At 47.7% G+C, this 15,297-nt stretch overlaps 1 protein-coding gene across 4 annotated transcripts in view; it reads left to right on the plus strand.

The window, feature by feature from the left end:
• The window catches only part of SF1 (splicing factor 1), a 143,196-nt gene extending 128,410 nt beyond the window's left edge, over window positions 1-14,786 (plus strand). For all 4 annotated transcript variants that reach the window (XM_030219674.1, XM_030219675.1, XM_030219677.1 and 1 more), the window contains 2 exons: window positions 13,713-13,880; window positions 13,967-14,786. In XM_030219674.1, coding sequence (XP_030075534.1) covers window positions 13,713-13,880; window positions 13,967-14,295 — 497 coding nt within the window. In that variant the 3' untranslated portion in view covers window positions 14,296-14,786. The remainder of the gene's footprint in view (window positions 1-13,712; window positions 13,881-13,966) is intronic.
• Window positions 14,787-15,297: the final 511 nt, after the last annotated feature.

Raw genomic sequence — 15,297 nt, forward strand, 5'->3', positions numbered from 1 at the left:
TGCAGTCCTGGGACGACACTTCCAGTTCAGAGCCCTCCCTTTCGGGTTGGCTACTGCTCCGCGGACCTTTTCCAAAGTAATGGTGGTCATCGCGGCCTTCCTACGAAAGGAAGGGGTACAAGTCCATCCTTATCTGGACGACTGGTTGATCCGAGCCCCCTCTTATGCAGAGTGCGGCAAAGCTGTGGACCGGGTAGTTGCTCTTTTGAGCTCCCTGGGATGGATCATCAACTGGGAGAAGAGCCAGCTGCGCCCGACTCAGTCCCTGGAGTACCTGGGAGTTCGATTCGACACCCAAGTGAGCAGAGTGTTCCTGCCAGACAATCGGATTGTCAAACTTCAGGCTCAGGTGGACCAGTTCCTAGTAGCCTCTCCCCTTCGGGCTTGGGACTATGTGCAGCTGTTGGGCTCTATGACGGCCACGATGGAAGTTGTGCCCTGGGCCAGGGCTCATATGAGACCACTTCAACACTCTTTGCTGCAGCGCTGGACTCCGATGTCGGAGGATTATGCTGTGCGCCTTCCCTTGGACCCAGCAGTGCGCAAGGCGCTGAGCTGGTGGATGCAGACAGACAAGTTGTCTGCGGGAATGCGTCTGGTGACCCCAGAGTGGATTGTCGTCACAACGGACGCCTCGTTGTCGGGCTGGGGAGCCCACTGCTTGGGAAGGACAGCACAGGGGCTCTGGTCTCCTGCAGAGGCAAAGTGGTCTATCAACCTCCTGGAACTCAGAGCCATTCGGTTGGCGCTTTTGGGGTTCATCCCGGTACTGGTGTTGAAGCCTGTACGGGTCCTGTCGGACAATGCCACGGCTGTGGCCTATGTCAACCGCCAGGGAGGTACCAAGAGCGCCCCTCTAGCCAAGGAGGCTATGAATCTTTGCCAGTGGGCGGAAGTGAACCTGGAGCAGCTTTCAGCGGCCCACATTGCCGGAGTCATGAATGTCAAGGCGGACTTTCTCAGTCGCCATACCTTGGAGCCCGGAGAGTGGCAGCTATCTGCTCAGGCGTTCTTGGACATCACGAAGCGCTGGGGCCAGCCGAGCCTAGATCTGATGGCGTCATCGGCCAATTGCCAAGTGCCGCGCTTTTTCAGCAGAGGACGGGACCCTCGATCCCTGGGAGTAGATGCTCTTCTCCAACAGTGGCCGACACAAGAGCTTCTCTATGTGTTCCCGCCCTGGCCCATGTTGGGCAGGGTGCTAGACCGGGTGGCAAAGCATCCCGGCAGGGTAATCCTGGTGGGTCCGGATTGGCCCAGACGTCCCTGGTATGCGGACTTGATCAGGCTCTCAGTCGACGATCCTCTGCGGCTGCCAGTGGAGCAGGGCCTGTTACATCAGGGTCCCGTGGTGATGGAGGATCCCTCCCCCTTTGGTCTTATGGCCTGGCTATTGAGCGGCAGCGGCTGAGGAAGAAGGGCTTCTCAGACAAGGTCATCGCCACTATGCTGAGAGTGAGGAAGCGCTCTACTTCTACTGCTTACGCCAGGGTTTGGCGTATCTTTGCAGCGTGGTGTGAAGCAGGCTCACTTTCTCCCTTCACTGCTCCAATTTCTTCAGTGTTGGCGTTCCTGCAAGAAGGTCTGGAGAAAGGCCTGTCGCTCAGTTCCCTTAAAGTCCAGGTAGCGGCTCTGGCTTGCTTCAGGGGCCGCCTGAAGGGTGCTTCCCTGGCTTCGCAGCCAGATGTGGTGCGCTTTCTCAAGGGAGTTAATCACCTGCGCCCTCCTCTGCACTCAGTGGTGCCTGCGTGGAATCTCAACCTGGTGCTAAGAGCCTTGCAGAAGCCGCCTTTTGAACCCTTGTCGAGGGCATCTCTGAAAGACCTGACGTTGAAAGCAGTCTTTTTGGTGGCTATCACTTCAGCCAGAAGAGTTTCCGAGCTCCAGGCGCTCTCATGTCGAGAGCCTTTTCTGCAGTTCACTGAGGCAGGAGTGACTATTCGCACAGTGCCTTCCTTCCTGCCCAAGATTGTTTCTCGCTTCCATGTGAATCAGCAGCTCTGTCTCCCTTCCTTTCGTAGGGAGGACTACCCAGAGGAGTATTCTGCTCTTAAATATCTGGATGTGAGACGAGTCATCATCAGATACTTGGAAGTGACCAATGATTTCCGGAAATCGGATCATCTGTTTGTCCTGTTTGCAGGTCCTCGTAAGGGTCTGCAGGCTGCTAAGCCTACAGTGGCAAGATGGGTCAAGGAAGCCATTGCAGCGGCTTATGTGGCCGCGGGGAAGGTGCCGCCTATCCAGCTGAAGGCTCACTCCACGAGAGCTCAGGCGGCCTCGATGGCAGAGGCCGGATCCGTCTCCTTGGAAGAGATATGCAAGGCGGCAACTTGGGCTTCGGCTCATACATTCTCCAAGCATTACCGTTTGACTGTGGCTGCACGGGCGGAGGCCCGGTTTGGAGCTTCAGTGTTGAGGTCAGGGATTTCAATGTCCCGCCCTGGGTGAGTACTGCTTCGGTACATCCCACCAGTCTATGGATTGATCAGCTTGATGATATGGAAGGTAAAATTATGTATAATCATACCTGATAATTTTCTTTCCATTAATCATAGCTGATCAATCCATAGCCCCTCCCAGGTATCTGTACTGTTTTTATTCTGGTTGCATTTCAGGTTCAAGTTTAGTCTTCAGTTACTTCAGAAAGACTTCGTGTTCAAGTTTTTTCACTTGGATTCTTCAAGAGTTAAGACGAGTTTGTGTTACAGTGAGCTGCTGCATTCCTCTCCCCTCCGTTTTACGGGGCTGGATTGAGACTTAAAATTCTGCCGGCACTCCCTCCCGCTTCGTGCGGCTGTAGGGCAGCTTTGTACCCCTCCCGCTTCGGCGGTGTTAGGGTCAGTCAGCTCCTCCCGCGGTTGCGGTTGCAGGATAAGCCAGATCCCCCCGCATCGGCGGGTGTGGTGTCCCTCCCCCACTCCGCGGGGATGAGCTGGACGGATTCCCCTCCCCCACTTGTGTGGGGATGAGCTGGGTTAATTCCCCTCCCCCGTTTCGGCGGTGGTGAGCTGGGCAGAGTGTCCCTTCGTGGGTGTAATTCTCTAAGTGCTGAGTCCTGCGGATGGAGCTTTGATATCGACATACTGAGGAGTTTCCGGCAGCACATGACCACATATAGGGAGGCAAAAGTTTGCTCTCTATCTCCACCTGCTGGTAGATGGACACAACCCACCAGTCTATGGATTGATCAGCTATGATTAATGGAAAGAAAATTATCAGGTATGATTATACATAATTTTACCCTTTGTGTAATACTTCTTCCCCCTTTTTTTCTTGTTACCTTCCGTTTTTCATATGCAAGTGTTTAAATTTGTTAATTTTGAAATAACGAATACATAAAAATAGAATACAACTCTACCCCTGGCCCAGGTTTTTTTTTTTCTGTTCCAGGGTGCATCTCCATAACTAGTAACCAAATTTTTTCAGGTTGATTGAATAAGCCTCAATGTTTGGAGTCCCTATTATCTTAGCATCATTGCTTTCGGTGAGCCTGGTAGCTAGGGATTCCCATCTGCGAGAGTACAACGGCCTACTTGTCCTCGGAGAAAGCAAAGTTATTCACCTGTAGTAGTTGTTCTCCGACTACAGCAGGCTAAGAATTCTCACATACCCTCACATCTCCCCATGGAGTTGAATTCTTTAACTTAAATGACTGAGGGACCTGCGCTTGCATGTCGGGCATGAAGGTACCAGTGCATATGCAGTGGGGATTCTGCTAGAAAGTTCCTTATCTCACTTGTTAGTACACTGTCAGGGCTCTGTTGGATGACGTTACCCAGCTGTGAGAATACTTGGCCTGCTTTCCTTGTAGAACACCTGCTACAGATGAGTAACTGCTTTCCTGTTTCATGTATTCAGGAAACTGGTCTATTGGACAATGTATATATGAAAATTTCCTTCCATCAAATCGGTCCAGAACAGGTAGATTATGCCCCTCTACCAGAAGATGGAAACAAAAACTCGTGAACCTTGCCCCATAAAAGGCACCATGCTCTTCGCGGTATTTTCTGTCAACAGCAAATAGTAGGGATGCTGTCTGTTTTCAGTTGAACTTCTTTCTGGTCCCTATTGGACAGCTGCTTACCCAGTTGAGTCTTAACAGATGCTTTGCATGCACTCTGTTCCTTCCTAAAGTGTTGGGATTCCATCTGAACCAGTCAATTGTTCTGCCAACACATTTTCCAAAACCTCATACCCATGCTGGCAAAAGCACACTGCTTATCGTTTGTCTGCATGCAGGCCTTAGGTTTCTATTTGGAGCAGACTAAAGCCCATAGACCACCCAGCTTTTTGTTTCTTTTGATCCAAAGAGGGTGGGAGTGTCCATTGGCAAATGCACTCTTTTTCCAGTTGGCTAGCAGATTACATCTCTTTCACTTACGCCCAGGCTGGGATGACTTTTGAGGGTCATGTCATGGCTCATAATGTTAGAGCCATGGTTATGTCGGTAGCCCACTTGAGATCAGCCTCCGTTGAGATTTGCAAAGCTGCGACATGTTCTTTAGGCCACACAGTCACGTCTTGCTACTGCCTTGAGCAGGATACCTGATATGACAGCTGATTTAGTCAGTCCGGCAGAATTTGGTGTCTAGAATCCAACTTCTCTCCTAGGCCCGCTTTTGTTTTGTTTCCATGCTGCACCTTCACAACCAGTTTGTATAGAGTTTTAGGTTATTTGACTTCAAGGCCTCAATATTTCGAGTCCCTATTGTCCCAAGCCTTGTTTTAAGTGAGCTTGGTAGCTAAGGATTCCCACATGTAAAAATACATGGGGCCTGCTTGTCCTCGGATGAAGCGAAATTACTCACCTGTAGCATGTGTTCACTGATGACAGCAGACCCGGTATTCTCATGTACCCTCCCTCATCCCCTTGGCATTGTCATCTTCAGCTATTCCATTAGACTGAGGTGCTCGCATGTTGGGTGTGAAGGCACCTGTGCATGTGTGGTGGGACTTGCCAGAACTTTTTTAAAGTTATGCATACTAGGCAGCATCTGTAGTGGGCTGTCGGATGATGTCACCCACATATGTGACTATTGGGCCTGCTGTCCACGGTGAGTAACTTAGTTATATGGTAGACATTTAAATGCCTCCGTGGCATAAATGCACAGGAGGTGTCTTTCAATGAAAGCAAGCTGTGGAATGAGGGGGGCATAGGATGAAGGTTAAAGGAGACATACTTGACTAACCTAAAGAAATATTCATGGAAAGTATGATGAGTTTGTGGAACAGCTTCCCAGTGGCGATGATGGAAATGAAGACTATATCTGAACTCAAGAAATCTTGGGACAAGTACATAGGGTCGCTTAAGGATGAGGGGTGGGGAGTAACATAACATAGTGACATCAGATAAAGACTTGACTGGTCCATCCAGTCTGCCCAACAGTCACATTCATTATCAATTCAAGATTTAAATCAACATTGAAAGTGATTTTATGGAGGAAGTGACGTCACCAAATAGTCTGGACGTCTGAGAGCGGAGCTCCCGCTACCCCGCAAGACTTTTGCTAATAAAACTGAGCGAGCAGCTGCAAACGGAGCTCAGTGGGAACGGATATCCTCCCCTTCAACTAACGATCTTGCTACTATGAGTCAGAAAACGACGGGGTTGGATCTATCTCGCTTTCTTACCGGAGCGGAGACGGAGCGCCAGGATCCAACATGGCGACGGCCCGCGGAGAGCAAGAGAATCGGGAGGAGGTAAAGCAGCGCCGAGGCGGGGGATCGCCCGAGCGCCCCGCTTTGGAGGAGGGAGATGGAGAGATTGCTCCAGCGCTAAAAAACTGGCTGCAAGAAATTAGCTCAAACTTGAAAGCGCTACGAACGGAAGTTGCCACACTTGGAGTTGACCTAAGAAATGAAATTCTGGAGCTGGGGGGCACGCCTGGAGGAAACAGAAACCCAGGTGGAAGGCCACAGTGAAGTCCTAGGTCAGATGGAACAACTTGCGGGCCTGCGAAAAGAGCAGCAGCAACTGTGGTCCAAAGTGGAGGACTTAGAAAATAGGGGCCGACAGAACAACTTGCGTTTTCGTGGGCTACCGGAGACGCCCACCTATCAGGACAGCATAGCGGTGACCCAAAAGATGGTGGGCGAACTGCTGGCGGCGAATGGTACGGCTATTGATGCAGGCAGTCCAGATAGGGCCCATAGAGCGCTGGGCCCGGGCTGCAGTAACGCATCAAAAGATATAATAGCCTGCTTCACGAGCTTCAAGTTTAAAGAACAAGTCCTGAAAGCAGCACGTCAAGTTTCGGATTTCAAATGGGACTCGTAAAGAATTGAAATCTACCAAGACGTGGCCGCAGCAATGTTAAAGAGAAGTGAACTGAACCCCTTTACAAGAAAGCTGTGCGTGACCTAAACATACAGTATAGATGGCGATATCCCTTTGCCCTGGCATTTTACAAAGATGGCAAGCTGCACCAAGTGAGGTCTCTGGAGGAGGCCAGAATGACCTGCCTGGAAATGGAAGTGGAGGCGGACTTGGCTGTTCCCAGCGGGGATAAGAGAAATGGAACGCAATCTGCCCCGACAAAATGGAAGAGAGTGGGAAAAGGCCCTCGGAGACTACAGCGGCAACAATCTGCTACTAAAATCATGTGAGACCAAGGGACAAGACGACCCAGAACCAATGGAAGCTGGAGAAACACTGGACACCAGAGTAGCGGCTCGGGACCAGGTGGAAGGACATGTTTAAGTACTGTTAGTTTGCTCATGTTACGTTAATTGCTGTTTAAAGGGTATGCGGTAAGTGATCAATGAGTCACTTTCTCTTTGCTTGGGTGCCTGTCGACACTGTGAGACACCCAATTTGCATAGGTGGGGAGGAGGGAGGGGGGGAAGGGTGGGAAGTGGGAGGGAGAGGGGAGAAGGGAGGGGAATGAAGATGACACAGTTAGAGAGGTGCAAGGTGTGCATCAGAGTAAAGAGGCAGTGAAGAGACAATGGATTGGGCCTCGGGGTAATTATTGCTGATATAACCTGGCTATCACTAAATGTAAAGGGGCTAAACATACCCAGAAAGCGCCAATTGTTGTTCAGGGAGCTTTGCCGCCTGCAGGTGGATGTGGCGTTAATCCAGGAAACCCACCTTAAGCCCAGATACGAGAGACTCTGCACACATAGACATTACCCCTATATATACTTCGCCTCTTCCAATGCGAACACAAAAAGCAAAGGGGTTTTGATAGCACTTAGTAATTCCAAGCCCTGGGTGGTACGAAAAGTAGTATGGGACAAAGATGGGCGATATCTGATTGTGAACTTGCAACTGGCTGGAAAGGTTTACACTGTTTTAAACACTTATGAGCCCAATGCCAATCAGGAACAATTCTTTCTAGAATTAGACCAACAAATCACACAACATATTGAGGGATCTCTGTTACTGGGAGGAGACTTCAACATCACCTTGCATCCACATCTAGATAATTCCACAACGGGAGTAACATATGCCCAACAGGGTAGATGCCAATTTAGAGAGCTACTCACAAGGTGGCAGTTGGAACAGATTTGTGGCGTAGGGATAATCCCTCAGCACGCAGCTATACATTTTTTTTCTCTTCAGTTCATCACAGTTTTTCCCGAATAGATATGTGGCTGGGAGATGTGACGATATTGAGTATGGGTGCCACGTCCCAGATACTGCCGCGCACATGGTCGGACCACTCCCCAGTGCTGCTGCGCCTCTCGAACGTAGGGATGCCACGGAAAGAGAGCATATGATGCTTAGATGACACATTATTAGCGAGCCCAGATAACTTACTCTCAATTGAACAATATATTAGAGTATCTCACTTATAACGACAATGGGGAGGAATCCCCGGCCACACTCTGGGAGGGTCTTAAGGCAGTGCTACGAGGCCAGCTGATAGTGCTGCTCTCGTATTGCTGGAAAAAGAGATCTGCAGAGGAACAGAAATTGCGGGAGGAACTGCGGGTGGAGGGGGTGGCGCAGCAGGGGGGTGCACAACCCAGTTCAACATTGCTGAAACAGGCACAAGAGATAAGAAATCAGATCCTAGACCTGGAATTAGCAGACTTGTCGGTACAGGTACAGAGGGTGGGTCAAACGCATTTTGAATTTGGCAATAAGCCCAGTCGGTTATTAGCATATAAATTGAAACAGAGAGCCGCTAGGAATGGAGTAGGAAGTTTAATAGATGAACAAGGTGAGCTGCATTTGGATCTAGAGTTGGTAAAATCCATTTTTAGATCCTTCTATCAACAACTATGCACTCCAGAGATGGCCCCAAACCTAGAAAACATAGTGGAGTTTCTGGCGGGAGCTGAGCTGCCACAACTGTCTGAGGATGCTCAGCAAATGCTATCAAGGCCCATCACGTTAGAGGAGGTCAAATGCACCATTAAAGCGTTGGCTTCCAACAAGACGCCAGGCCCCAATGGATATACAAATCGATTTTATAAAATCTTTGGAGGGTTGTTGGCCCCCATTCTGGTGAGGGTCTTCAACTGCATAGATACGACCACGGGGCTGCCGCCAACTTGGGACCTTGCTACTATAACTGTGATCCCCAAAGCAGGCAAGGACCCACAGAAATGTGGTTCATACAGGCCCATCTCCCTACTAGGCGTGGATTACAAAATATTTACTAAAATATTGGCAACCAGATTGCAGAAGTATCTTCCGAAACTAGTCCACGAAGATCAGGCTGGGTTTGTAGAAGGTCGACAGACTTTTGACAATGTCAGGAGGGCCCTTTTTATGGTTCAGAACGCACAACTTCACAACACCCCCTTATGTATCTTATCTCTGGACGCCGAAAAAGCGTTTGACAGGGTGAGTTGGCCTTTTTTATTTGAAGTACTAAGGCAGGTAGGCATTGGAGGGCGGTTTGGGTCCTGGCTACATATGATATACAAATCCCCAAAGGCTGCAGTGCGGGTTAATGGCCATCTCAAGCATTCCAGCTGTACAGGGGCACCAGGCAGGGCTGCGCGCTGTCCTCGTTATTGTTCGCCCTAGTAATGGAACCGTTGGCTATTCAACTTAGAGCCCAGAGAGAGATCAGGGGCCCGAGATGGGGAGGAATAGAGACCAAAGTTCTCATGTTTGCTGATGATATACTACTCACACTTAGTGGAGCCCCTTGTCTCCTTCCCAAAAATAAATGAGGTTATACAAAGATATGGGGAGGTGTCCGGATTTAAAATCAACTTTGACAAATCTGAAGCATTGGAGGTAGGGATCCCTGGAGTACAGTTGGCACAGCTCCAACAGCAATCCCAGTATAGGTGGGTGACCAAATACATTCGCTACCTAGGGGTTAATATTCCACGCAGAATAGAGGAAATCTTCAAGCACAACTTCCCAGACAAGGTGCGAGACCTCTTTTTGGAGATGGAACGATGGGAGGGCCTGACTCTGTCATGGATGGGAAGAATTAGCGCAGTAAAAATGATAGTTCTCCCCAAACTCTTATCTTTTCATGGCGCTGCCAATTGCTATATCAGAGGGCTTTCTGCGAAACTTGCAGAGGAAGGCATTTGCGTTCATCTGGAAGAAGAAGCCCCCTAGGGTGCGGAGAGAGGTGTTATATCAATCACGTAAGCGGGGCGGGATGGGGGTCCCCTCCTTTAAGGCATATTATCAGGCGGCTCACTTAAAAAATTTTAGCCGCATGGCAGCAAAACCCGGTAAAGATCGGCATTAAAACGGAACAGAGATAGGCAGATCCAGTACCCCTGAGAGCGTTGCCGTGGCTTCCGGGACATCAATTAGATGAAGTAATTAAGAGAAGTCCCCCCCTGCTGCGGTGGCCCCTTATGACCTAGAGAAAGATAAGGAAACAGCACTTCCCAGAAAGGACATACTTTAAAAACATGTTCCTCAGGTTCGCTCCACAGTTTGGGCCGGGTCAACTAGACGGGGCATACTTAGAATGGGAAGAGCGAGGCTTGTGTGAATTGGGACAAATGTGGGAACAAGGGGTAGTGGCCTCATACGTAGAATTATGCCAAGAGCATGGACTCTTCCCTCTGCAAGCTTTCCAATTTTATCAGGTTCGTGATTTTATAAAGAAGAGGGTGGCAGAAAAGCTTATTCTAACTGAGACGCTACTGGAACAGGGTTTGACAAGGGGAAGGGTAGTAAAGGAGGGATAACTAGAATTTACGGGGCCCTGCTGTCCAGGGATAATCCGATAGAACACTATACCATGAAATGGGAGACAGCAATGGGTTCCACCTTTGACCCCTCTTAGTGGGCGCAGGCCTTCCAATCACTACTAAGAGTATCAATTTCTAGTGCCCTGATAGGAAATGGGCATAAGCTGGCCACAATGTATAAAATGGGTTCTGGTAACTGTTGGAGGCAGTGTGAGATAAAAGGGGATACGTTTCATATGTGGTGGGCCTGTAGACACAATGGTTTTGGACCGAGGTAGTGGGTTTCCTGTGTGAAGTGACGAATCAGACGTATCCCATGGGGGTTGAGAGCTGTTTGCTACACTTTAAACCTCCAGGGATCAAAAAACTCACGCACAGCTTTGCCACTCAGCTTTTTGTGGCAGGCAAACTGGTCATTGCCTCAGCTTGGAGGAAGCCCGCGATTCCGGGGATGCATACTGTCCGGGAAAGATTGGATAAGATGATGTCAAAGCTCACAGCCATGAGAATTGGTCAAGTTGTACATTACCATAAAATATGGGATACATATATTAAATGGAAAGCAACTACTGCTATATAAGACCTGTCGCACACCCAGTATGATGGGGGGGGGGGGGGGGGGTAGAGTGGGAAGGTTTAAAGGGAGGGGGATATGGTTAATCTAGGCAGAGGAGTATAATAGTTCAGCTGATGTATTTAAGCGATGTTCGAAATCTTTTTGCTGTTTTTGAAGCCATGTATCTACAGAATTAATATACAGTTGTGTATTGTGTTTCAAAATGTTAAAACAATAAATATTAAAAAAAAAAAGTGATTTTATATATTTGATCATGGTCTGTTTTTGGTGTTTCTGGGACATAGACCATAGAAGTACGCCAGGCTCCTTCCTTATGTTCCAACTACTGGGGTTGCCGTCAAAGTCCACTCCAGCCTATCCAAGTCCGTCTTATTTGCGGGACAAAGACCGTAAAAGTCTGCCTGGCAATGTCCTCGTGTTCCAAACCACCAGAGTTTCCGTAGAAGCTCTCTCCAGCCCATCCTAAACCGGATCGTCATATGCGGGACTCAGACCGTATAAGCAGCCCAGCACCAGTCTTAGTTGATGCAACCAGAGTTGCCATCTAAGCACCACTTGACATGCAAACACATATGCAACCCTTTAAGTTTTGTTTTTTATATCTTTCATTTTCTAATTAGAGATCCTCGGTGTTCATCTCATGCCTTTTTGAATTCTGCCACAGTGGGGAGTTTTTCACCATCTCCCTCAGATGGTCGTTCCAGGCATCCACCACCTTCTCCGTGAAAAATTATTTTCTGACATTACTGCAACCTCAATTCATGTCCTAGTTTTACCACTTTACCTTTTCTGGAAAATATTTGTTTCTATATTAACACTTTTCAAGTATTTAAACATCCGTATCATATCTTCCCTGTCCCTCCTCTCCTCTAGGGTATACATATTCAGGTCTTCCAATCTCATATGACCTTCGGTGCAAGCCCCATATCATTTTTGTCCACCACTTTGGGTCCTAAGTTCAACCCGTCGTTTATTCAAGGGCCTATAAGGAACAGTGTCAAAGGCTTTGCTGAAATCTAAGTAGATTACATCTAGCGCACATCCTCAATCCAGTTCTCTGGTCACCCAAAGAATTCAATCAGATTTGGCACAATTTACCTTTGGTAAAACCATGGTGTCTCAGATCTTGTAACCTGTTGGATTCCAGGAAATTCACTAGCCTTTCCTTCAGCATCGCTTCCATTACTTTTCCGATGACCAAAGTGAGGCTTACTGGACTATAGTTTCGTGCTTCTTCACTGTCACCACTTTTGTGAAGAGGGATCACATCCGCTCTTCTCCAATCCCAAGGTACCTCCCCTGTCTCCAAGGGTTTATTAAATCTTTAAGAGGGACCCGCCAGAACCTCTCTGAGCTCCCTCAATATCCTGGGTTGGGTCCTGTCCGGTCCCATGGCTTTGTCGTCCTCCAACACTTTCTTCCGTGAACGGTGCCATATCCCCTCCATTCTCATATGTACCTTCTCCAGGATTTTCTTCATGAACGCAGAACAAGTATTTAGCACGTTTGAAAAATGCTGTGAACAACTATGTGAAGAGTGATGAGGAAAAAGCAGTCTCATAATTCTGTTTTTAGTCATCCTCCTTTCACTAATCTAACTGAAAAAATTCTTGTTGCCTCTCATTACATTTCTAGCCATTTGTTCCTCTCTCTGCTTCTTTCAGTTTTATTCGGTATTCCTCTCTGTTTTCCTCCTGTTTAGTTTTTCTGTATTTCATGAATGCCAAGCCATTTATTTTCTCAGTCACTTGCTTGGAGAGCCATATTGGTTTCCTTTTTCTCTTGCTTTTATTTATTTTACTTATATAAAGGTTAGTAGCCATATTTATAGCTCCTTTCAGTCTGGACCACTGCCTTTCCACTCCTTGTATGTCCTTCCAGCCTGTCAGCTCTTCCTTCAGATATGCCCTCATTTTGCTAAAGTCAGCATGTTTGTAGGCTGCCCTCCACTTTATCTGTTATATCAAACCAAACTGTTTGATAACTGCTGCCCAGGTGGGCTCCCACTTGGACTATACACACACTTTCCCCATTTGTGAGCACCAGATCCAGCATCGCTCCTTCCCTCATGGGTTCTGTCACCATTTGAACAGAGCACTTTTTAAGGCATGCACGATCTCTCTACTTCTTTCCAATTCCGCAGATGGAACTTTCCAATCAGAATCCGGCAGGTTGAAATTTCCCAGCAACAGCACCTATTTTCTTTCCCAAAATCTGTAACCAGATCTTTATCTAGTTCTTCCAATTGTGTCGTATGTCTGTAGACAAACCCCCATGTGGACAGAGGTTCCATGGGGAGGAAGAGATTAGTGGATGGTGTTCACAGGCAGACTGGACAGGCGATGTGTATGGTCTTTATCTGCCTTCATTCTCTGTTTCTATGTTAACTTGCATCACCAATCTACATTCATCCTCCATAATTTAAAATATGCAAAACTTCAACAAGGTCTTCTGTCTACACCTTAACCACACACTACAATCTGCATTCATTCTTCTGGTTCTATTACCTCTGGGCAAGCAGAAATTGCCTTCAACTCTGTCCAGAACCCGTCTGGTGAGCTTTGCCAAATTCTCCCTATGTTTAGCCTTTGATTTTGTAGTTCCCATTGTGTGGCTGTTATTGCTCTGCTTGTCAAAGAATATGGAGTTGTTTACTTGTAGTAGCAAGGGTTATCTGTAAACGGCAGGCTAATGCAGCTACCCTTTTCCTAACCTCTCCCCTCTTAGTTTAGTAGCTTTAACAATGACCAGAGGACATGCTATACAGGAATCCTTGTGCATGTATGTTCCTGAAAACCTTGAAGTACTCTTGGGTTCTAGGAGAGCAAATTATCTGATCCTGGATCCATCCTGATGTCACTTGCAACTGTAGCTGCATTATCCCACTGTCTGTGAGGAGAAACCCCCCCTCCCCCTATTACAGATAAGCAACTCCGCTTTGTCTTTGGCCTCTAGCATTATGCTGAATGAAATAAACTGCTCTACTTTCACTTCTTCTCTACAGGTATGATGCATCCTATGGGAATGATGCCGCCGCCACCACCTCCGCCCAGTAATCAGCCGCCTCCTCCACCATCAGGACCTCTACCACCATGGCAACAGCAGCAACCCCAACCTCCACCCCCACCTCCCAACAACAGCATGGCCTCCAGTGCACCAATACCATGGCAAAGTAAGTAGAAAAGTGATGCTTAACCTTCACTTGTTTCCTTCCTTACTGGAAACTACAACTTAAAAAAAAAATGTTTTCCTCTACAGGTACTCCTACTACCACTGGTGGCACAGCAGCCATTCCACCTTGGCAGCAGCAGCAAGGAGCAACGGCAGCCTCTACTAGTGCCCCTCAAATACAAGGCAATCCATCCATGGGGCATCCACCCTCAGGGGTGCAACCTCCACTACCTCCTGGTGCCCCACCTCCACCACCACCACCCCCACCTGGTTCAGCAAGTATGATGTATGCACCACCTCCACCACCACCCCCCATGGACCCTTCCAACTTTGTCACCATGATGGGCATGGGTGTGCCAGGCATGCCACATTTTGGAATGCCACCTGCGCCACCTCCACCTCCACCACAGAACTAACAGTGATCCTTAGTAAGGAAAAGTAGCTCCTGTTAAACATTTAGTTGGCATTTTTTTTATTCCATACATCCTTGTTCCTTAAGGAGCTGCCATGTTGCTCCATTTGTCTTGCACACTGATCGTGAAGGGGTGGTAGGGTTGTCTCCCTGTTTTTTGCAGATAATTGTGTGCTTGATGTTAATAAAGCAGTTGATTGTGTTATAGTGGAGCCTTTTAGAGAAATTAGTGGGATGGGGAGGATGTAGAGAGACAGACCCCTGGCCATATTGACTGGATATACATTTGCTTGCTAATGCCTGAGGTCGTTATCTGTCTGAATGTTTTGTAGCTTCGATTGGGAACCTTGTCTCACCCAGACAACGTGATTATGTTGATGGTAATGTGTAAATGCCTCATTGAGTTTACCTGGTCAGTTTATAATGCTTTTTTTGTATGTATGATTAAGCTACATTAAAGGGGAGGCTTCAGAAAATAAAATTATTTTTTAAATATTCATTTGATAATGTAGTATTTTGGGTTTATATAATATTGACTGCCTTATATCTAATTATGCAATTTATTAATTTTTTTTTTTTTGGGGGGGGGGTTGGGGGGGTAGAGTTGTAAAGCTTTTGTGTAATGGTTTTATCTTTCATTTAAACTACACAAGCACACCTGCTGGTCTTTCTGTAGTTAAAATGGACAGGCTCCGTAGAGCTTCAAGTGCTTTTGTCATGAATTTAACTTACCAGATTATATTTGTCTGTGGAGGACAAGCAGGTCGCTCAGCAAGCAAGCAGGTGACTTGTAGGCACACTAGGTAATAGTGTGATCCTGCTTATTCCAATGTAGACCTGCTCTCCGTAGCTCAGGAAGGCTTTGAGCTACTGGTGATTACTGCTTCTCCTTTTCAGTCTTCTGATTTTGACAGATGGCCTCTCCTCGGTCAAGAAAAGCAGTTGAGGCATGATGCCTGCCCTTTTTTAAAAACTTTGGATCTTATCTTCACTGTGGTCCCCAACA

This window comes from Microcaecilia unicolor, chromosome 11, assembly GCF_901765095.1.
Source record: "Microcaecilia unicolor chromosome 11, aMicUni1.1, whole genome shotgun sequence".
NCBI lineage: Eukaryota > Metazoa > Chordata > Amphibia > Gymnophiona > Siphonopidae > Microcaecilia > Microcaecilia unicolor.